The sequence below is a fragment of the Meles meles genome, chromosome 14, assembly GCF_922984935.1.
Source record: "Meles meles chromosome 14, mMelMel3.1 paternal haplotype, whole genome shotgun sequence".
Lineage (NCBI taxonomy): Eukaryota > Metazoa > Chordata > Mammalia > Carnivora > Mustelidae > Meles > Meles meles.
Window position 1 is genome coordinate 57,421,317 of NC_060079.1, and position 22,423 is coordinate 57,443,739.

The 22,423-nt window shown below is 35.8% G+C and overlaps 1 protein-coding gene across 1 annotated transcript in view; it reads left to right on the forward strand.

The window, feature by feature from the left end:
* Nucleotides 1-22,423, forward strand: part of NDFIP2 (Nedd4 family interacting protein 2) — a 63,952-nt gene that overhangs the window by 12,586 nt on the left and 28,943 nt on the right. Inside the window, 1 exon segment of the mRNA XM_046028324.1 lies at nt 19,750-19,915. Coding sequence (XP_045884280.1) covers nt 19,750-19,915 — 166 coding nt within the window.

The window sequence follows — 22,423 nt, forward strand, 5'->3', positions numbered from 1 at the left end:
TCAAGTGACTAAGCCACCCAGGCACCCTATTATATACTGTATTCTTACAACAAAGTAGCTAGAGAAAAGAAAACCTTATTAAGAAAACTGAAAATATAGTTATAGTACTGTACAGTATCAGAAACAAAGCAATGTGTAAGTGGACCCACACAGTTCAAACAAACCCATGTTGTTCAGAGCTCAGTTCCACCTTGTTCCTTGCATGTCCCTTTTCCCCTCCCAGATCGTGATCTTTGTAGTCTCACCTCTGTTCAGATTTTGGCTTCTCACTTAAAGCAGTGTAACGTTGAGCCTATTACTTCACCTCTCTATGCCATTGCTTCCTCATCTATAAAGTAAGGATAGTACAGATACAGGACCTACTTCATAGAATTATTGTGAGGATTCAATGTATGAAAGGCAACTAATTTTTGGCTGAATTGGTAATTAGTATTTGCATTTTATGACATGACAATATTGTTCACTACTCAGTCAGGTGGTGTAGGTGTAATTTCTATAACTTTTAGAATTTTTAATGGAGTTGTCTAATTTTTATTTCTTTATTTTTCTTTGTATCTTTGTTAATTCTTTGCATATCCTGTGGTGATTTTTCAGAATTTGCTTTTCAGCTGTATTCTTTGTATGACCAAAAATTATTCATTCCTCTCTTTTGTTCTTTGAAGATGTTCTTTTATTTTGTTTTTTATCTTTTCAGTGTTCCAAGATTCAATGTTTATGTACCACACCCAGTGCTCCATGCAGTATGTGCCCTCCCTAATATCCACCACCAGGCTCAACCATCCCTCCAACCCCCCAACTCCCCCAAACCCTCAGTTTGTTTCTCAAAGTCCACAGTCTCTCATGGTTCGTCTCCCCCTCTGATTTCCTGCAATTCACTTTTCCTTTCCTTTTCCTAATGTCTTCTATGTTATTCTTTATGTTCCCCAAGTAAGCAAAACTATATGATAATTGACTTTCTGCTTGACTTATTTCACTCAGCATAATCTTCTCCACTTCCATCCATGTTGATATAAAAGTTGGGTATTCATCCTTTCTGATGGCTGAGTAATATTCCATTGTATATGGGGACCATATCTTCTTTACTCATTTGTCTGTTGAAGGGCATTTTGGCTCTTTGAAGATGTTCTTAGAACCCTTCCCGTTTCATCTGTACTGTTTGTTTTCTAGGCCTAGTACAGAGCTATCATACTGAGACTTTTTTCTTCAACACTTTGGGTATGTTGGATACTCTATTTCTTGAATTCTAAGACCTACTCTGATTTTGGTTTACTTTTATTTTAGTGGGTTAGTTAGTTTTCTAGTAGGTTCCTAGGAAGAGATGCCTTGAGGTACAATTCACTCAGAAATTTTGTTGGTTTGTTTTCTGTTTACCTGCTAAGATTCTTTCTTCTCTGTCATTTTCATTGATTTCAAGGTAATTTTGCTTTACTTCCTGAAACATAGTTAGAATAGCTGCTTTAAAATCTCTGCCTGGTAACTATAATCTGAGTCACCTTGGAATTGGCTTCTCTTGATTGCCTTTTCCTCAGGCAAAATATAAAACAATATAAAATTGTTCTATATTTTCTAGTATTTTTTATTTCTAGTAACTTTGGATTTTATCCTGGATCTTCTGAGTTTTGCTGTGCTCCTCTGAGAATATAGATGTTTTTGTTTTGGAGGCAGTCAACTCAGCTTTAGATTTTAAGTATTGTTTCACATTCTGTGTACAGTGCATTTGAATTATATTCAAGTATAATATTAATTTTTTAGGCCTTTACTAATCTTTTTGGGTCAATCTTAACACATGCATCATTCCAGAGTTAGTGATTTCTCTTCACTTTCTGGCTGGTTGGGCTCCATTTCATGCTTCCCTTGCTAGAAATAGCAGGATTTCTATTGGGTTTTTGTAGCTCAAGCTATGGTGCTTTTCCACAGCTGTGGTTCTGCCTTAGCCAAGCTGCAAAAAGAAAGGTGGGGGGTGGGGGGAATTTCTGTAGGTTGTTTCTTCAAGTTTTAACTTCCCTCCACATCCCTGTTTTTTTTAACGATCAGATTGTTCACACAGTTGGGTTGTTTTATGTGTTGTCTCACGTTTATAGTTGTAATCAGTGGGAGGCTTGAACTGTAGGGGGCCTGTACTGCCATGCTGGAACTAGACCCCACTGTAGATTTTTGAGATTTTAATGTTTCTACTTCCTACATTAACTTTATTCCTAATATTTTTGTTTTGTTTTTGTTTCATGTGGGAAGTTTTCTCTAAATTTGGGTCCTCCTTCTCTGCCCATATGTATTTTATAAGCTGTATTTGTGTGTTATTGAGTTATTAATTGGTGGGCTTCGGTGTTATTTCTTGGTGAACCAACTGATTTAGTTAGGAGTGTCTGCAATTTAATTAGGAAGCTATGGCAGTAGTTGAGCTAAGAGAGAGTGGTGGCTTGGATTTGAGTAGTGCCATTGAAGGGCAGTAGATAGGTGGATTCAAAGATATGTGCAGTGTGTGTGTGTGTGTGTGTGTGTGTGTGTACTCGACTCAGCATTAGAAGTATTCATGAAGGTCATTTTGTGGCAGAGTAGACGACTACTTGTGATTTATTTATTTATTTGGAGGCATGTTGAAATAGAAAGAGCCTGAGTTTGGAGACAGTATAACCTGTGTTCGAATCTTGATTTTGCTTCTAACTAGGTGTGTCAGTTCAGTTAGCTCATTTGTTTCACCATACTTCTCATACTCAACCATACTCAGAAGGTTATGGTAGAGACTAAAGTTGATGATATATATAAAGTGCCTTTGTTTTTTAAACCAGCGCTTAAGAGGTTTTTACTGTCAGGCATTATTCTTATATTTACCGAAGTTAATTTTTGTAATCCTTACACAAACCCTATGAGTAAGTATTTCCTGTTTTAGATAAAACTGAAACCCAGACAGGTCACCGAGTTGGTAAGTGCTGAAGCCTAGATTTGAAACTAGAAAAATTGATTCCAACCCTCATTCTTTAAACCTAGTATGCCCTTATTCTCAGCCCAATACAGGTGGTTAGGGATAGGCTCAGAACTATTTGTGCCAGTGTTTTATTTCATTTATCTGTGTATATGCCTACACAGTGCTTTTCACTGACCTAGTTAAAAGCAGAATTACTGTATAATGAAATACTTTCAAGTCTTTATCAGTGTTTAGTTATGCTAACTAAAGATTTCTCTTTAAAGCAAAATGCAGTCTTTTAAGAAGTAAAGCATTTAGATTACCAGGTTTTTCCCCTCCTCCAAAACTATTTGGTAAATTTTTTTTATTATGTGTGCTGAGGTTTGCTGACAGTTGGAATTTGAGTATCATAGAGAACCACCTACTCAGTTTCTTTCTGGAAAGTAATTTTGCTTTGTTTTTTTCTCTTTGGAAAGTACTTTTGCTCAAGTTATAACATTTTTTTGTCTTGTACATCTTTGTTACTAGTGCAAATCAATATAGTAACAATTCATTTGTGTAAATTTTTGTTAGAAAATGCCAGTCATGTCAAGTTCTGTGGAAAAACCTCAGTGTAATTGTGTTTCTGTATTGACCAGTATTTAGAAATGTGACATTATAGTGATCTCTATGAGGATGATATTATATATACAGGAATAAGGAAATACATTGAGTGAATCGGTATAGGAGTACATGATTGCTGACTTTTTTGAAAACAGAGGGAGAACATGTGTATGTTTGGCTTGGAATATTAGGAAGTTACTGAGATTATGTATTTAGATTTATTAGCCAACTTTTGAGGGTTTGCTTTTTCATATAACACTGATGGATGAGTCTTTCAACTTTTGCCTGCAGTGGCATTTTGGCATTTGCTGTGATTCCTGGATGAATCATTAACAACTTCTCTCTGTAATTTATATTATTATACTCAGTTTTGCTTGAGGATTCTGTTTGTAGCTTCTCTGTTTATTGAGGGAAAACTGATGTTTCAGGTGTGGGTCCTTACTGGTCTTGGCTCTCTGGTTTACCTGTGATAGAATATGCAGACTTTTATTTGCCTTCTTTCTCTCTGTTGCAGCCCTAGTCACACTGTATTGTGGCCTTGCCTTAGAGCTCCTACTTGTTAGAAGCTAGAAGTACTGGAGATTGGTGGATTGGGATTTATACCCATTTCTTGCACCCAGTTTATGATCTAGAACATACTAGGCACTTAGTAAATGTTGGTTGAGGAACTGTTGGGTAACTGGCTACTGAATGGAAATGAATGATTCACAGAAAGAAGATGAGGCTCAAAACCCTGTCAGGATTTTGCAGCTAGAAGGTGGTGGAGATCTTGAATTTATATCTTCTGGCATCAGATTATCTTCTTTTCTAGTTTATTCATTTAGCAACCACCCAGTCATCTAAGAGAATGTAAAATCAGAAAGACAGTAGACCACACTAATTTTTTAAATGACAAATAAATGCTTGTAATAGTAACTTTAACATTATTACAGGGGCTAGTTGCATTATGCCCTTGCAAATGAAACAAAATCATACCAATTATACACTCTTCAGCTTCAATCCGGTCTGTGTGTTAGATGCAGTCTCCACAGCTCTTGATTCAGTTTTAGCTAAGTCTCTTTAAAGTTAGCAGAGTAAAATAAGGACCCCTATAAAAGAAACAAAATGAATCGTCAGAGGTAGGAGGAAAGCCAGAAGGAAACGGTTCTCTGGAGGCTAAAGAAAAACCAATTAGAGGTACACTAAATCGTGTTGAATGTATTAAAGATTTTCTTACAAGAAGGACCGAAAAAAAGACTTTTGGATTTAACAGTAAGGAGGTAGGTGTTCTTAGCAAAAGCTCTTTGAGTAAAAGCCAGTTGGTAATAGATTGGGAGAAAATGAGAATTAAAAGTGCACAGAATAAGAATAGTGCTCTTTCTCTCCCTCTGTCTTTTTTAGGATGTTTGTCACTGAAGGAAAGAAAAGAGAGATGGAAATAGTTCAAAAAGCACAAGGGGGAAAAACTCCTTTATTTTTAGCTGATGGCAGTTTTTCTCTTTTTAAAGTATGGCATGAATAGAATATACATGTGGGTAGAGAAAAACTAGTGGAGAAAGGAAGGAGAGACATAATTTAAAGCAAAAATGATCCTTTGGGAGGCAGGATCTTCTCTGTACAGTTGTCTGGCATTTAGGAGCAAAGAGTATACGTTAGGATGGATGCCACAATGCTAAATTTAGAGATGCAGGGGAGAGAAGTTGAAGGAATTTTTGCTGAAAACCTGTTTTCCTCTGTGAAGTAGGAAGCAAAGATTTTGACAGAGAGCTCCAAGGTTGAAAGTGAGGAAGGAATAGGAGATTGGCAGAGCTGAAACACCTGTGTGGTGAGGACTAGTTCTGATGGCCCTGCTGGGATTAGAATCGAAATTTGTAATGGCACAATCGTGTCATTTGTTTTCCTCTCTCTACCAGGAGAGTAGCAGTTAGACTCATTTCAGATTGGATTCAATAGGGTAGATGTAGTTAGGGATACAGGAAGTAGGAAGTTGAGTGTGAGTGTCATGCAGGTTTTTCACTTTATAATCCTGACTACGAATGATAGCAGGTGAAACATGGTAGTGAATGGAGGCCCCGAAGAATTGATTTAGTGGAAGTTAAGGGAGAATGAAAGGTAAAAGCCAGGAGGTTGTGACCAAGTTCTAAAATGTAGAAATCTTTTTTAGTAGAAGAGGAATAAATGAGTATCATCAGATCAGGAAAGTAGTGAACTGAAGTAGTCTCTGGACCACTCAACTCTGAATATTATTACTTCCTGTCTTGTAGCTGAGGTGTTAAGTTGGTTTAGTGATCCTGTAATACAGTGGGATTTATGGCAGGGGGGATGATAATGGGGGCGGTGTTAGAGAGCTGACTTGTAAGTCTTACTGACTGGGGAATGAATTGTGACCCTTGTAAATAGTAGTAACAGGATGCGGGTGGGTCTGACAAACTGTACTGACAGTGTGAATTTTAAGAGAGCCTCTTGATCTAGAATTGGCCATATCTAAGAAAACTTTCCTTGTCTTCTTGTTCCCAAATAAGGGGAGCTGTGGGAGGATTAACACTTTTGAGAGGTCTTTGAGGAATATAATGCCATCCAGGGTAAGTTAGATTTTGATTAAATATGGAGAAATCATTTTGTACAGTGACGGAAGGTGTAGAGGTTTTTCATGATCTACAGGATTTCTAACACTGGATTGAAAATTGTTAGAACTTGGATTGTAGAGTTTAAGTTAATCTGTTGGTTTTTATATAATACATTGTTTTTTTTCTTATTATATAGCATTTTTAAACTTTTATTTTAAAATAATTTTAGACTTACAGAGAAGTGTGGAAGAATATTCTGAAGAATTCCTATATACCATTTATCCAGTTTCTTCAAACGTTGACATTTTATTATATTTGTTCTGTGATAATCTCTTTATATGTATGTACACATACAAACATATAACTATGTTTTTTTCTGAAACATTTGAAAGTAAATAGCGGACATGCTGTCCCTTTACATCTAAATATCTCATCTCAGTGTGTATTTTCTAAAAACAAAGTCATTCTCTTATAAACTATAGTGCAAATTACTGAAATCAGTTACAGTGGTATAATAACATAACCTGTAAACAAAGTTCACCAGTTTCCCAAAGATCTTGTAGAGTGAAAGATGATACATTTTTTACAATATCAGGATTTAGTTCTTGATTAAATGTTGTGCGTATTGTGTCTGTTAGTCTTTTTTTTTTTTTTTTTAAGATTTTATTTATTTATTTGACAGAGATCACAAGTAGGCAGAGGCAGGCAGAGAGAGGAGGGGGAAGCAGGCTCCCTGCTGAGCAGAGAGCCCAATGCATGGCTCGATCCCAGAACCCTAAGACCATAACCAGAGCTGAAGGCAAGGCTTATTTAACCCACTGAGCCACCCAGGCGCCCCTCTGTTAGTCTTTTTTAATCTTCTTTCATGACAGTGTTTTGGAAAGATTTGCATTGGCTGTTTTATGATACACTCTACTGTAATGTCCCATTTTTTTCTAATTTTCACCCATTGGCTTTAGAGTTAATTGGTTATTATTGCCTGAAAAATAGTTGTAATTATGATGGTTGTCAAATGGTGATTTCCTAATTCTGTCATTTCTTCTACCTTTATTTAGAATTCTATAAGGAGATATTTACTTTCGTCCAATTTACTTATTTTTTTATATCAGTATGAATGGGATTCTTATTTTATTCTACTAGTTATAATCTGATACTATTATCATTTATTATGAGGCTCAGCTCATCTCAGGTTTGACCAGAGGATGCCTCTTGCATTGCCCTCTATGTCCTTTGATATGTCCCCATCATGTTTGTACTTTCCTACCATATAGCATCTAGATAACATGGTTTGGGTTGAAGAAGTACTGTTTACACTTACACATAGGGCTGTAGTGGAAGCACACTGACCAACACAACGGTTACTGCCACAGTAGCTTAGTACTGCTGTACTGGGTGCTTAATGAGGGTTTTCTCATGGAGTTGTTTGTGGAAAGTTGGGAGTGCTTTATCAGCTGGTCGTTGAATTAAAACAGTTGAAACATTGGTGGCATGTTGCTGACAGTATTAGTGTGCCATCCTTACAATTGCAGTACTAAGGGCTAGATAGTATTACCGTGAAAAAAGAATGCCTTTGTAGATTATGTAGGTGAATATGTAATGTGTGATTAGCAAAGGCAAAAGGACACCATAAAGAAAAATCTGTTACTAGATGGAGAAGAGACAAAGAAAAAGCCCTTATGAGCCATTTTGACCTTTAAAATGGGTTTCATTAGAAAATCATCACACTCGGGCGCCTGGGTGGCTCAGTGGGTTAAGCCGCTGCCTTCGGCTCAGGTCATGATCTCAGGGTTCTGGGATCGAGTCCCGCATCGGGCTCTCTGCTCAGCAGCGAGCCTGCTTCCCTCTCTCTCTCTGCCTGCCTCTCTGTCTACTTGGGATCTCTCTGTGTCAAATAAATAAATAAAATCTTTAAAAAAAAAATCATCACACTAAAATGGATACATGTTGGTATTTAGTACAGTTAACTGATTGATGGAAAATAGCAATCATGATCATATCAGTGTTTATGTGCCCGACTTTTCTTTTCTTGTGAAGATAATGGTTATAAAAGGTTATTGAATGGATGTAGAGTCTGTGGTAATTTTTTTCTTTCAGTATTATTGAGAAATTTTACAGTGTCAGTTTTCTGACTTAGAGAAACTTACTCCATTAGGCATAGATGGAAATCTTTAATGTATCACACTGTCTTACATTAAGAACAGAAGAGAATGCTTCTTACTTTCATCTCAGTTCTAGAGAACTTAGAAAAAGTAGAAAAGTAAAAAAAACAAAGGAACAAAAAAATACAGTTTGCAAGCATTCATGCTGCCCAATTTTTAAGCTGTCATTTTGTAACTCTTTCTTAATTTAAAAATAGAATAATTTGATTTAGCACACACAATTTTGTTACTTTTTTAATACAATATCATGACTATTTCCTTATGTCATTAAGTATCTTGTTAGAAACACCATCTTAAATGGCCATATAGTGTTCCATTATATTGATATTGTGTGTTTATACTCTTTTGGATGACCAGATTGTTTATAGTTTTCCATTATCATAGAACTGTGGTTGACCAGCTTTATAAAGAATCCTCTTCTAAGTTTCTGATTAGTTAGTGTGTAGTCTCAAAATAATGTGTTTTTGTAAGACCTTTTTAATTTTTATAAAAAAGTGATGTATACTGATTTTTAAAAATACAGGCGGTTTAAGTACAAAGAAAGAAGCAATCTAGGCATCCATACCTTACCAATCAGAAATAACTTAGGTAAGCATTTGTTGAGGATAATTTTATTTGTGGTTATAGAATGTTATAAAAAGAGGATAATGCTATTTATGCTGTTTTAAAAAATGAAAACATGAAATATGATTTTGTTTGAATTTAGTACCAAGGAAAAATATTGTAAATAACTGTTGAATTCTAGATTAAGGTTTCTTTAACACAGAGCCATTAGGTTATGTAAGATTTCACTAAAATTAAGAAAAATACAAAAACCAGTAAGAACTTAGGGTAATTTAAAAAGCAGTATATTTTAATTTTAGATATTAGAGAGTAAATTCCTGCTGTGATAGATGAGGTGATTGATACTAATACTTTCTCTCATCTCTTTTCCCTGTTTCCTGATTTTTATGTTGCATACATTTTTACTTTTTCAGGGTATATGTTTCCTTTCTCTTTGCCAGCAGCGATTTAGTCGTTAGCTCTATATTTAGCATTAGTTCTGTGTTTAAGAGGATTCAGTGCTAGCCACCGTATCTTTTCTTTTTCTTTGATTCATTTTCTGATTGCCTGGTTTTCATTATGAAGTAATTTTTTTTCAAGGAGTCATGGGCGTTTTAAATACTTTATTACATGGAAGACGACTTGGCTAGCTCAACTTTTTTTTTAAAAATGTAAACATTAACATGGAGGACATTGGAAGCTGGAGAGAAGTGAGTTGGGGGAAATCAGAGGGGGAGACCAACCATGAGAGACTGTGGACTCTGAGAAACAAACTGAGGATTTTGGAGGGGAGGGGATTAGGGGGTTGGGTGAGCCTGGTGTTGAGTATTAAGGAGGGCACGTATTGCAGGGAGCAGTGGGTGTGGTGCATAAACAATGAATCTTGGAACACTGAAAAAAAAATTAAAAAAATAAATTGCTTAATGGAAAAAAAATAAAATTATGAAACATTTCAAATATAAAGAAAAGTAAAGAAAGTAATATAAAGTTAGTTTTATTTCCACTGTGGAGATAATGGCAAATGGGGATAATAGGATTTGGGCAAATGTGTTTCAGGTTTTGAACATTTTTGCTTGTTTTTTAAACATTTATTTTTTTTAAAGATTTTATTTATTTATTTGACAGTGCATTTATTCCTTTCCTTTCTTTTTTTCTTTTTTTTTTTTTGAGATTTGTTTGATTGATTGATTGATTTATAGCAGGCTCCCCACTGAGCAGAGAGCCCAGTGCGGGTCTTGATCCTAGGACCCTGAGATCATGACCTGAGCTGAAGGCAGAGGCTTATTAACCCACTGAGCCACCCAGGCACCCCTTGCTTTTTTTTTTTTTTTAAAAGGAAGATAATTCTAAAGCCTTACATTCATGCCTCTCCTTCCTCGAACACTATCTTGAAATTGATCTATATAATTTTTGTGATATTTACTACATAAAATAGACACTTTAGTTTTAGATTATGTGAAAATGTATTTGTTACATTTTGAAAATTGAAATACATATTGAAAATACATTGTGTTTGTATTTGCTGTTTATACTTCCCCAGCTTGCTTTATTCATCCAGCAGATTCATTTAGATCTGATCTACCAATTTGAAAATCGTGGAGTAATGCTCATTTTCTACTGGCAGACAGTTGTTTTCAGTATCTTGCTATTACAAATAGTACTTCTGTGAGCATTCTTGGACATGTATCTTAATGTCCAAGTGTGGGAGTTTTCCAGTGTTGATATCTGGAAGTAGAATCATTGCATCCTACACTCCTTCAGCCTTACTAGGAATTGCCACATTGCTCTTCAGGACAGTTGAGTGAATTCATACTCTTATTAGTTTGAGTCCCAAATCCATCCTTTTTAACAGACAGTTTCTCTTCTTTTCATTATTAGGAATATTTTCTTTTATAATTTAATAATTTATATTCCTTATGGTAATACTGTTTAATTTTTTCTCTCCAGTAACATTTGTTTTCCTAGAATATTCATTTCTACTAGCCTTTATCAAAACATCACCCCCTTTATGACCTATTTTTGGTTCTCTACCTGTATTCTTTTGTAGTAAATCATTTTTTGATGAATAAAAATCCTGTGTATGACTGTTTGTTACTGTTCTGTGCTCTAAGTCACTGATGCTTTTCCTGTCAACGTGTGCAGAGTCTCAGGCAGTTTATCTCTAATTCAGTGACCTCAGTGATCCTAGCTTTGCTAACTCATTGATTTTTGTTGTGGGAGAGGATAGCTGCTTGTGATTTTTTGAATTTCTTTGTTGTTGACTATCTTGTCTAGCTGTGGTAAGAAGGGCTGTCTCTAGTGTAGTTGTTCTAAAGACTTGAATGATGTGGGATTGAAATTTATTTTCTTGTTTAGGATGTACAATTCAGGGTTTTTGTTTTGTTTTAAATATGGTTTGAGGGGCGCCTTGGTGGCTCAGCGGGTTAAACCTCTGCCTTAGGCTCAGGTGGTGATCTCATGGGATCAAGCCCCTCATCTGGCTCTCTGCTCAGCAGGGAGCCTGCTTCCCCTCCCCCTCTCTCTGCCTGCCTCTCTGCCTACTTGTGATCTCTCTCTGTCAAATAAATAAAATCTTAAAAAAAAATAAACATGGTTTGATATGGTAAGCTTTTAGGCCCAACATTTGCTTATTAAGTTACGGTGAGTGCCCATAAAGTTGAATGATTAAATAAATATTTCGGGTTTCTGATATGTGTAAAACACTGAGGAAATTATAATAATAAATGAGGATGATTCTTGATCTTGAGTTGTTCCGTGCATCCATTACTTGACTAGGCTCCTTTCCCCATTTTGGTAAAAGAAAAACTGGGAGGCTTAGAAAACTCTGTTTACTGGAAGCTCTAAACTCAGCTACCTGTTTTAGGAGATACCAGGATGAATAAAGCATACTTCCTAAATTTCAGACGGTTATGATCTGATTGGAAAGGTAGAAACATCCCCAAATCTAATTAGAGGTTGCCAAGGGTCCCGGAGTCCCCAGGGCATCATGAAGCACATACAAACTTGCAAGAGATAGTTTCCTGGAAGGAGATGGTTGCAATTAGAATTTACTAGCTCGGGGCCCCTGGGTGGCTCAGTGGGTTAAAGCCTCTGCCTTCAGCTCAGGTCATGATCTCAGGGTCCTGGGATCGAGTCCCGCATCGGGCTCTCTGCTTGGCAGCGAGCCTGCTTCCCTCTCTCTCTCTCTGCCTGCCTCTCTGTCTGCTTGTGATCTCTCTGTCAAATAAATAAATAAAATCTTAAAAAAAAAAAAAAAAGAATTTACTAGCTCTTGTTTTTCATTTTTGTGCCTAAATAGTTTTGCTTTTAAAAGCTCTTGATGTTCAGACTCTGATTGCTGAAAGGGTCTTATTTCATGTCTAATGATGTGTATCTTGATGTTTTTACTCTCTTTTAATGTCTGAGATCTCAGTTTGTTATTATGAAGCATACTCTTTAGCTAGTTTTGCTTTTTAAACTTTATCAAATACCACATTTGCTGACTTATTTTGGTGCATGCAAATAGAAAATCTATCGGTGCCTTCTTATTTAATTTGATTAAGGAAACAAAACATTTCATTACAAGTTAACATTATATTATCAATGGCAATTATTGTCATTATATTATTAATGCCTATGTTAGAATACTAGTATGTTAGCTTGTAAAAATCAGGCCACTGGAATATTTTGAAAACTGAGGATTTGAATCGTTTTATCAGTTCAAACATTAAAATTTTTTTCTGCTTTTAAAAAAATGCAAAGGAGGGGCGCCTGGGTGGCTCAGTGGTTTAAAGCCTCTGCCTTCGGCTCAGGGTCCTGGGATCAAGCCCTGCATTGGGCTCTCTGCTCGGCAGGGAGCCTGCTTCCTCCTCTCTCTCTCTGCCTGCCTCTCTGCCTGCTTGTGATCTCTCTCTTTGTCAAATAAATAAAATCTTAAAAAAAAATGCATAGGAACACCTTTTTCATTGGGGTTTCTAAATTATGAGCCCTAAGACACTTAAGGAAATCTTAAACACTGGAATTGCTCTGCATCTTTGTTTCTAAGAAAGAATAATTTAATGGAAGTTGGGTTTGTCTTAGAAATTACTATCTGTGTTATTCTAGACAAGTAATAAAAAGCGCGATGGTGTTTCCTCAACCGCATTAAGGAAGATGAGGGTGTCATCTCTCTCCCAGCTGCATCTGTATTTTTTCTGGTCATCAGTCCTCCCCTCCCACCCCCCATTTATAACACCTTGGGTATCCTTTAAGTGAATCATCTTGGGTTATCTTATTGCCCACCCTTGACCTAGGCACCCTGCCCAGAAGGAACTCCATGCTGGTTGGGAACCGGTTGCTGTGCCAAAGGAGATAATCGTCCTGATTGATGTAGTCAGTCAGGGCCTGGTCCTTGAGTGGGATGGGCTCAGTCTTAACCTAAATTACTGTGAATCTGTAATGAAAGAAGGATGGAAGGGATTTTAGAAAGACCATCACATGTCTACCACAGATACCCTAGATGCTTAAGACCACAGTGTAATCACTAACAGATCTCAAAAAGTTACTTGCATTGATCAAGTCAAGATAGAATAGAGACAGAAATCCAAGTTAGTGGCCAGACAAAAACAACCTTTATAAAGCAAACCTAGAATATTGTTACATGTAACATATTTTGGTATAAAACTGCAAATATGAGGCTGAACATCTTCCTCTGATGAACAGTATAGACATTTATGGCATATATTATGGTCTTTTCATACTAAATTGATGTGAGCTAGATTGTTAGACTTTGAGAAGGTCTGTGAAGGCTGACAAGCAGTAAACTGAAGACAGACATCTTTAGATTAAAGAAAGTAATGAGAAGGCATCAATCCAGCATGCTTAAATATTTTTCTCTTCTTCTTTCCCCCACCCCCTCCTTTTTTTGAGGACTGTGAGGTCAGGCAAGTTGTTAACAGTCTGACTTAAGATCATAATGACCTTTTGGTAAGGAGATAGCCTTGTAGGACACATTTGTAATAAATCGCTATTAGGTAAAAATCCGTGTAAGCTTAATAGACTTTGAAAGAAAAAATCTTACTATTTATAACAATTTAAGAATTAGGTCACACATTTGTTGTTAATTAAAGAGCTATGAGTGCAATTAATGAGGGTGCCCTATAGAACCCTTCAAACTGGGGTGCCTGGGTGGCTCAGTCGTTAAGTGTCCACCTTGCTCAGGTGAGTCCTGCGTTAGGCTCTCTGCTCAGCTAGGGAGCCTGCTTCTCCCTCACCTTCTGCCTACCACTCTTGCCTGCCTGTGCTCTCTGTGTCAAATAAATAAGTAAAATCTTAAAAACAAAACAAAACCAAAACAAACACTTCATATTTAAAGAGGGAATCTTAGGGTCTAGTGTATTTACATGGCAACTTTAGCTTATGAAAAGAAATTTAACCAGAGGGTGGCTGCTTTTGAAAATAGAACTTTATAAAATCTTTAACCCATCTGTTTAGCTTCTTTGTTCTTTGCTGGTCTTAGGGATATAAATATGCTCCAACTTTTTGTCCTTTAGTGTACTTAGTAACTAGCTCTTAAAAACTTCAAAGTACATAGGTTAGCAAGGTTATTTTCTTTCAGGGCTTCCAATTTTACACTGTTTGACTGGTGACCTATCTTTAAAAGAATTAAAATTCTTTTTAATTTTAACCAAGGCTGACTTCAGATATGTTGGAGCTTTTATTTTGATAATTCTCTGCAAGGCAGATATAACCTTCATTGTGTAAAACTCTTATTGCAGCTGAGAAAACAGTTTGTAAATGAATGATTACATAAATAGTTTTTGTGATAGGTACTCTGAAGAATAGGGTGCTTTAAGATTACATCAGAGCCCTATTCTACTTTCGGGAGATGGGAAAGGCTTTTGTGAGAACTTGATTTTAATCTGAGATCTGAATGATAATGTACCAGTTAGCTAGGCATATAATGTGTGGTATGGAAGGGAAAGAATTGAACATATATAGCCCAGAGGTTTTTTTTTTTTTTTTTTTGTATGTGATTATGTTTAATGTTTCAAGAAATGAATTAATACTAATAAGTGGATGTATAGGTCTGAACTCAGAGAAACAGTCTAGTCTGGCAGTATACATTTTGCCTTCTATTCTTTAATCATTCTGTTGTCCCATTAATTATCCCTCTCCTGATTTTTCCTTAAAAACAGATAAAGATTCTTTATTACATTTTTCAAGTGTCTGGTTTTTTTGCTACAATTCCAGATTGTTATTTTTAATAGAAAATTGCATATACATAAACTCTATTATAATGATATTATATAATATTTTATGTTGGAGAAAGCTTATTATCATAGAATACAGTGCTTACCTTTATTACCTCATTGCTTCTGAGATATACCAAGGCAAAAACTAGAGGTTTCATTTTTTTTTTTCTTGCCTTTTGGGTTTATTAAACGTTAAAAATTTCAAATTAACTTATGCCAGTGTAAAAAATTCAAATAGTGGAGAACGATGAAGTCACTTTCCTCACCTGGAGCTCTTTGCTGTTTCTTGCTTATCTTTCCAGAAATTTGATTGCATATATGTGTATTACACAAATAACCTCTCTCTCATTATTTTAAACATTCAGCTACACTGCATGTACTCTTTGCATGGTATTTTTTTTTTTTTAGTTGACACATTGTGAGCAGACGATAGCAGTTTTAAAATGAACCCCCCCCCCCAAAATGAAACAGCCCTTACTTACTTAAAAACTTAGTTGTGCCTTGATAAAATATCTGATGAGGCTTGGTTTTAAACAGGTTTTTTTTTGCAGACTTGTTCAGGTGGTGGAGCATCTGGAGCTCCTGGTACTTTTTGTGGAACACCATGAATTAATGATAGTCTTTCATACTAGAAAGGTTTTACTTGCAGAAGTATGTTTGTAATATGAAATATAAAGCCAAACCAGAATTCTGTACTTTCAAGAGAAGAAACTGAAAACTGGGCATTATTGCCAACTCACAGTTTTTTGTTTTTTGTTTTTTTAAGTTAATACTCATTTGTTGCTTATACATTCTTCCCTAATTGTTTATATTTTTGCTCTATCATAAGCTAGCTCTTGTTAGTGGGAAAATGTCCAGAGACAGCAAAGTTTTAGTGTAAAAATCCCTAAAATTAAGACAGTTCTGTTAATGTGTTTATGTACATTAGGAAGACTACTGTAATTTAGTTTTATTGGTAGACAGTCTAGCTTCATTTGCCAAACAGCAGCCCTTTGTGGGAACCTGTCTTCTGAGCATATTGGTTTCGATCACTCGGCGCTCTGCAGGGATTTCTTACCTCCTGCTATTACCTTATCCCTAGCAGCACAGTTAAGATAGCTCACTTCATTCTTGGGTCATTAAAATAGGTAGCTTGACTCTACCAGTTGATTTTATTGCAACTCTAATCTGTGTTTTTCCTCTAATTTAGGTGTTAAATAAGACAACATGGAATGATAGAGACTACCATAGGTTTTTGCTAGAGCCTTATCATCTTAGAGTTCAAAGGAGCCTTTGTGATCTATTAATATCATACAAAGGCCAAAAACCCCATTATATGTAGGTTGGCCATTCAATTTTCTTGAGAATGGAAGGGGTGGAGAAAATGCTAAATTGAATGGCGCCCTGAAGTAATAGGTGTCAAGTAGGACTGTCCTGGGCAAAACAGCTCTGTGGTCATCCTAGGTATACAGCAGCCTTGAAGGAGTCATCCAAAATCTGCCTGAAGGTAATTGTTGCCCTACAGAAGAGCTAGTGTTCTAATAATTTAAAAGATCTAATGGGGAAAAAAAAGATCTAATTAAAATTTTAAAGATCTTTTATTGAGTTAACGTTTAACTTCTTGTAACTACGAACTTTTCTTCCCAGTTTTTGTCTTTTGGTACTAAATGTAGTCAGAATATGGCAGTATACCAGATAACCTCTTCACATACTTTTTTTTTTTTTTTAAACAACCTACAGTTTTTTTTTCCAAACACTGCTTGCTGAACAACACTTTATAGTACCTCCATACATTGATTGTCATTTTGATATATTTAGAAAACATTTAGTGAGGTCTCTAGCTTCTTAAAAGCAAAGGTTACAGTTATTAATCTTTTATCATCTTAAGATAGACTGAAGTACTACAGTAAAGGAGAACTGCCAATTAAAGGAAACCAAACTGTAGTTTACACGTGGGAAGGCTGGATTCCAATGGTGCGGGGGGGGGGCTTCATTTCGGGACCCTGAGATCATGACTTGAGCTGAAATCAGGAGTCAGCCACTTAACCAACTGAACCAGGCACCCCTGAAAACATTTTGAAAGGTTTTAAAAATGAGTTGGTCATTCTGGGGAGCACATTTATGTATTTGTTACAGTAGGGAGTATTTCCTATGAGGAACCAGAGAAGAGCAATTTTGTCATACAGGATCTTTTTCCTTAGTACATTTCATCCACATTTGCAGCATTAAGGGTAGAGATGGAACAGTGGTTTCCTTTTTTTTTTTTTTTTTTTTTAAAGATTTTATTTATTTGACAGAGAGCATAAGTAGGCAGAGAGGCAGGCAGAGAGAGAGAGGGGGAAGCAGGCTCCATGCTGAGCAGAGAGCCTGATGCGGGACTCGATCCCAGGACCCTGAGATCATGACCTGAACTGAAGGCAGAGGCTTTAACCCACTGAGCCACCCAGGCACCGGTTTCCTTTTTTTGACACCATCACTGTTAATTGTTTAGTTGATAATGCTAAGTATATATCTATACTTCACTTTTATTTGCCTTAACTTGCTCATCTAACATTTTTGCTCTTTCAAGTATGATCAGAGATGACTAAGTTAGGAATTCTCCTGGGTACTTTGTTACAGGAAACATGGAAGATGCTTGGTGACACTGAGACAGCATAGAGTTAGTCAGGAGAATGCTCATGTAGTGCCAACTTAGAAAATTGTGGCAAGTAAACACAAACCTTCTAGAAAATTCACTTTATGATTGTTTGACCTTACAACTCAGTTTCTGTGATGGAATTTTATTACCTAAACCTTGGTGTTATGGAAAAAAAACCTGTCTTATTAACTTGAGAAATGATTTTAGATATGTTTATGGCAGTTCTGGTAAAATAAAATTTACGAACTCACAGAAGTATTGTGCTAGTGTGATCACTCACTAAGACATGCAAACAGCAGTGAAGTAAATTTTACTTTGTATGTATTTAGAGGCAAATGAATGACTATTTATTGGACTGATAGCACCAAATTACTTCAGGCCATGAAATAAAGCATATGAAATTAAAGGGGAAAAAGGAGGAAACTAGTATTTCCTGTGTGCTAGGTGTTAGTGCTAGATGCTTTTCAAATATTATTTTATAATTCTGTGAAGATTTTGGCTGTATTTAGAACTTAGACTTGAAGACACTGAGGCACAGAGAAGAGGTTTATCAAAGCTCCTAAAAGGCAGAGCAAGAATTTGCATGCTCTTTTTTTTTTCCCCACCACATCACAAAACTCAGATTTGTGTGTGTGCAGATTTGGTCTGTGACAAAATTTATTTGGGGGATTATTTTTAATTTGGAATTTCTTAAAGGACAAGAATAAATTAAAATATGAAAATCGAGGGGCGTCTGGGTGGCTCAGTGGGTTAAGCCTCTGCCTTCGGCTCAGGTCGTGGTCTCAGGGTCCTGGGATCGAGCCCCGCATCGGGCTCTCTGCTCAGCAGGAAGCCTCCTTCCTCCCTCTCTCTCTGCCTACCTCTCTGCCTACTTGTGATCTCTCTCTCTGTCAAATAAATAAATAAAATTTAAAAAAAATATGAAAATCGAATAATGTTGAAGGCCTGTAGTATTTCTCCAAACCAAGATTCTGGTGGATTTATACAAATATTTTTAAAAATTTAATAATAACTCTTTTCCAAGTATATCTAAGGATCAATTATAGTACCTTTTTGATGAGCCACTTTTTAAAGTATTGATGCTTTTGGTTGACCTACAGTTAGGTTGCCTACATGTAGTTCCTATTACCGCCTAACAAACAAGCATTTAAAAGAATACTTATAAATAAAATAAGAAGTCTGTAGCCCTACCGCTTAGGTTTGATTCTTGGCCTTACCCTTCCTAGCTGTTTTGATGTCTGGCAAGTTACTGTAGGGGTCTATACTTCCATAGGTTGTTTCCACTCCCACCCCCATTTTAATCTGTCAAATGGGGATGACATTCTCTATTTCATAGATTTGCTGTGAGGATTGAATGAGTTAAATGATTGCAGATTCAGCATATTATCGTGCACTTCCTGAGCTTTCAGATAAATTTGTTGTGTTGAAGGACATCTTCCAGGATTTTGTATACACACTGATTCATCTTTCTTTATAAGTAACTCTTTTGGTACTTGAGAAGACCTCCTTTAGAGTATTTTACATTTTTGGAATGTTTATTATTATTTCATTTTATTAATTCAGATTACGTTTTCAATTATTCTAGATACTAGTGTAATAGAAATGGTATGGCGGTTTAATTAGATGCTTTTCTTTTTTTTCCAAGATTTTATTATTTTATTTGACAGATCACAAGTAGGCAGAGAGGCAGGTGGAGGGGGTGGGGGAAGCAGGCTCCCTGTTGAGCAGGGAAATGGAAGTGGGGCTCGATCCCAGATCCCTGGGATCATGACCTGATGATGACCTGAGCCAAAGGCAGAGGCTTTAACCCACTGAGCCACCCAGGCACCCCGATGCTTTACTTTTCTTTGCAGTACATAGTGATTAATATATTGTTGTCAGTATTTACTGTAAGATTGAATGAATTTGAATCTGTTTGTAGTCATGATTTTTTTCTTTATAAATTCTTAATTTGAACTTCCTTTTTATTGTAAAGAAACTACCAAAATCTAAATTTCTTAATGACTGCTTTAGTCTCTTAAAAATTTTGTTCTTTTAAAATGTTATTTCACTTTGTTTTTAGCTAAAAGGTGATCCTTTGCCTGAAATAATCTTTAAAAATTTCCTTAAAATTTTTAAAAATAATAATCCAGATGACATTAATGTTTCTTTTCCTTTGTTCTCTTAGCTTCACAATGAAGAGGATAATTCAGAGTCATCAGCTGTAGAGCAACCATCGACTTCAAACGCAACGCCGCAGAGCGTTCAGACTGCTCCTTCAGCATCAGTACTTGAAACGGACTCTTCTCCTCCGCCTTACAGTAGTATTACTGTGGAGGTACCTACAACTTCAGGTATTATTTTTAGTATGAGACAGCTAGTAATATTTTTAGTAACTCAGTTTTGTTTTTTTTTAAACCAGTACAGTTTTATTTAATTATAGAGTCTCTTAACATCTTCCAGGTTTAATGATTTTTTTTTTTTTTTACAAAAAACGTTTTCCAAAGGATAGTTTGTAAAATATTAACTCAGATATTACTTGTCTCATATTGTTGTTTTCAAAAAAAATTAGAAGTGTAAACTTCCTTATGCTTACTAGAATCTGTTTCCAATGGAGTGGCATATTCCTTTTGGAAGAAATAAATGTGTGTATATATATAAATTTATGTGTATAGATGCACATTTATCTATAGATATATAGATATATGCATATGTGTGTGTGTGTGTGTGTGTATACATATGTATTTGTGTTTGTGTATACCTACCTACATAGTTACAAAATAAGGAAGGTGTGAGCGGACATGTGGTATGTGTGAACAGTGGTGAAGGGTGTACATAAGATGACCATACACACATGGTAATAATTCCTGGACACAAGGCAGTGTTTCCTGCTTACTACTATTCATTTTATCCTTTCTGGTCATTCTAAAGAACTATCCTTATTTATTTCTCTGGCCACAATTTATATTTTCCCAGTAATACTAAGTTAATCATCATACAATTTATTTTTTATTTTTTACTTATTTTCCTGTTATATTAGTTTCAGGCATATAATATAGTGATTTAAAAGTTCTATATTTTACTTAGTGCTCATCATAATAAATGTACTCTCTATCTCCTTCCTGTTTCACTCATCTCTCTACTCATATCCCCTCTGCTAACCATTTTATTTATTCTCTGTGGTTAATAGTCTGTTTTTTGATTTGTCTCTGTTTTGTTTCTTAAATTCCACATCTGAGTGAAATTCTCTGGTATCTTGTCTTTAACTTATTTAGGTTAGCATTGTACAGTCTACCTCCATCCATGTTGTTGTAGATGGCAAGATTTCATTCTTTTTTAAAACACTGAGTAATAATACCATTGTGTGTGTGTGTGTATCTGTCTGTCTTCTTTATCCACTCATCTAAGGCTGGCTCCATAATTTGGACTCCATAATTTGACTATTGTAAATAATGTTACAGTCAATACAGGGGTGGATATATCCTTTTGAATTGATGTTTTCCTATTCTTTGGGTAAATACCCAGTCATGTGATTACTGGATTGGGTAGTCTCTCTCTCTCTCTCTTTTTTTTTTTAAAGATTTTATTTATTTATTTGAAAGAGAAAGAGATCATAAGCACAGGGGAAGCAGCAGAGGGAGAGGAGGAAGCCAGGGAGCCCAGTGTGGTACTCAGTCCCAGGAACCTGAGATCATGACCTGAGCCCAAGGCAGATGCTTAACTGACTGAGCCACCCAGGTGGCCCAGGGTAGTTCTATTTTTAATTTTTTTAATCTTCATATTGCACTAGTTTTCATTCCCACCAGCAGTGCATGATGTTACTTTTTCTCCACATCCTCACCAACACTCGTTTCTTAAAGTTAATCATTATGTAATTAAAAAATATTTAAAATATGTTTTTGTATAATAATCTCTAAATATTTTATATGTTCATTATGAAACATTTTTTAAACCTGTTATAAAAAAATGCTTTAGTGTTAAAAAACCCTTCACTAGAGTATTTCATCTTTCTTATTTCTTTCTTTGTAATTAGTATCATTATTTCTTTTAAAATCATCCCAGCTTTCTCTGGTTACTGTGGTTTTATCTAGATCATAGAGGTTGCGTAAAAAGACCAAACCGTTTACTTTTTTCATTTACAATATTATGCAGTTACTGAAAATCATCTTCTGTATGAAGGTATTCTCACTAATAAATTAGCAGATGCTTACTCCTTTTATTTGTATTTAATATTTATTTGATCACTATGCTTGTTTAGTGTCCGGTTTGACAGTTTTTATATTGATTTATAGCGGTTTTATTTGTCTTAGAATTTAATAACTGTATTGGTGCTTGCTAAAATTTATTATGGGCTACATTTTCTTCATTATTCTTCAAGTTTCCAGAATACAGTGAATTTTCTACCCTTAAACGAACAAACAAACAAACAAACAACTAACTATTGGTAGTCTTGAAGAAAGAAAATAGAAAATTAGTTGTTTTGCCGATGCCTATCTGTGTTTAAATGATGGAAGATTCTAAGATTGAAATTTTAATTTTTTTTGTTGTGGCCACCATTGCCACTGCTGTGTAACGAGCCAAATGAAGTACTATCAACCATGTTGTTAGTCCTTACGGTTTTTGTGATGGGCTAGGCTCAGTTATGCAATTTTCTCCCAGGATCTCATGTGATTATTGTCTTTCGGTGACCTGAAGCTCGAGTCACCTTGATAGCTTCCTTATTAACATATTTGGCAGCTGATGCAGGCTTTAGCTAGGGCATCAGATGCAGCTTTTGGCTAGAACACCTCTATGTGGCCTCTTATTGTGGCCTGCGCTTCCTCACTGAATGAAGGCTGGGTTCCAAGAACAAGCATTTTGAA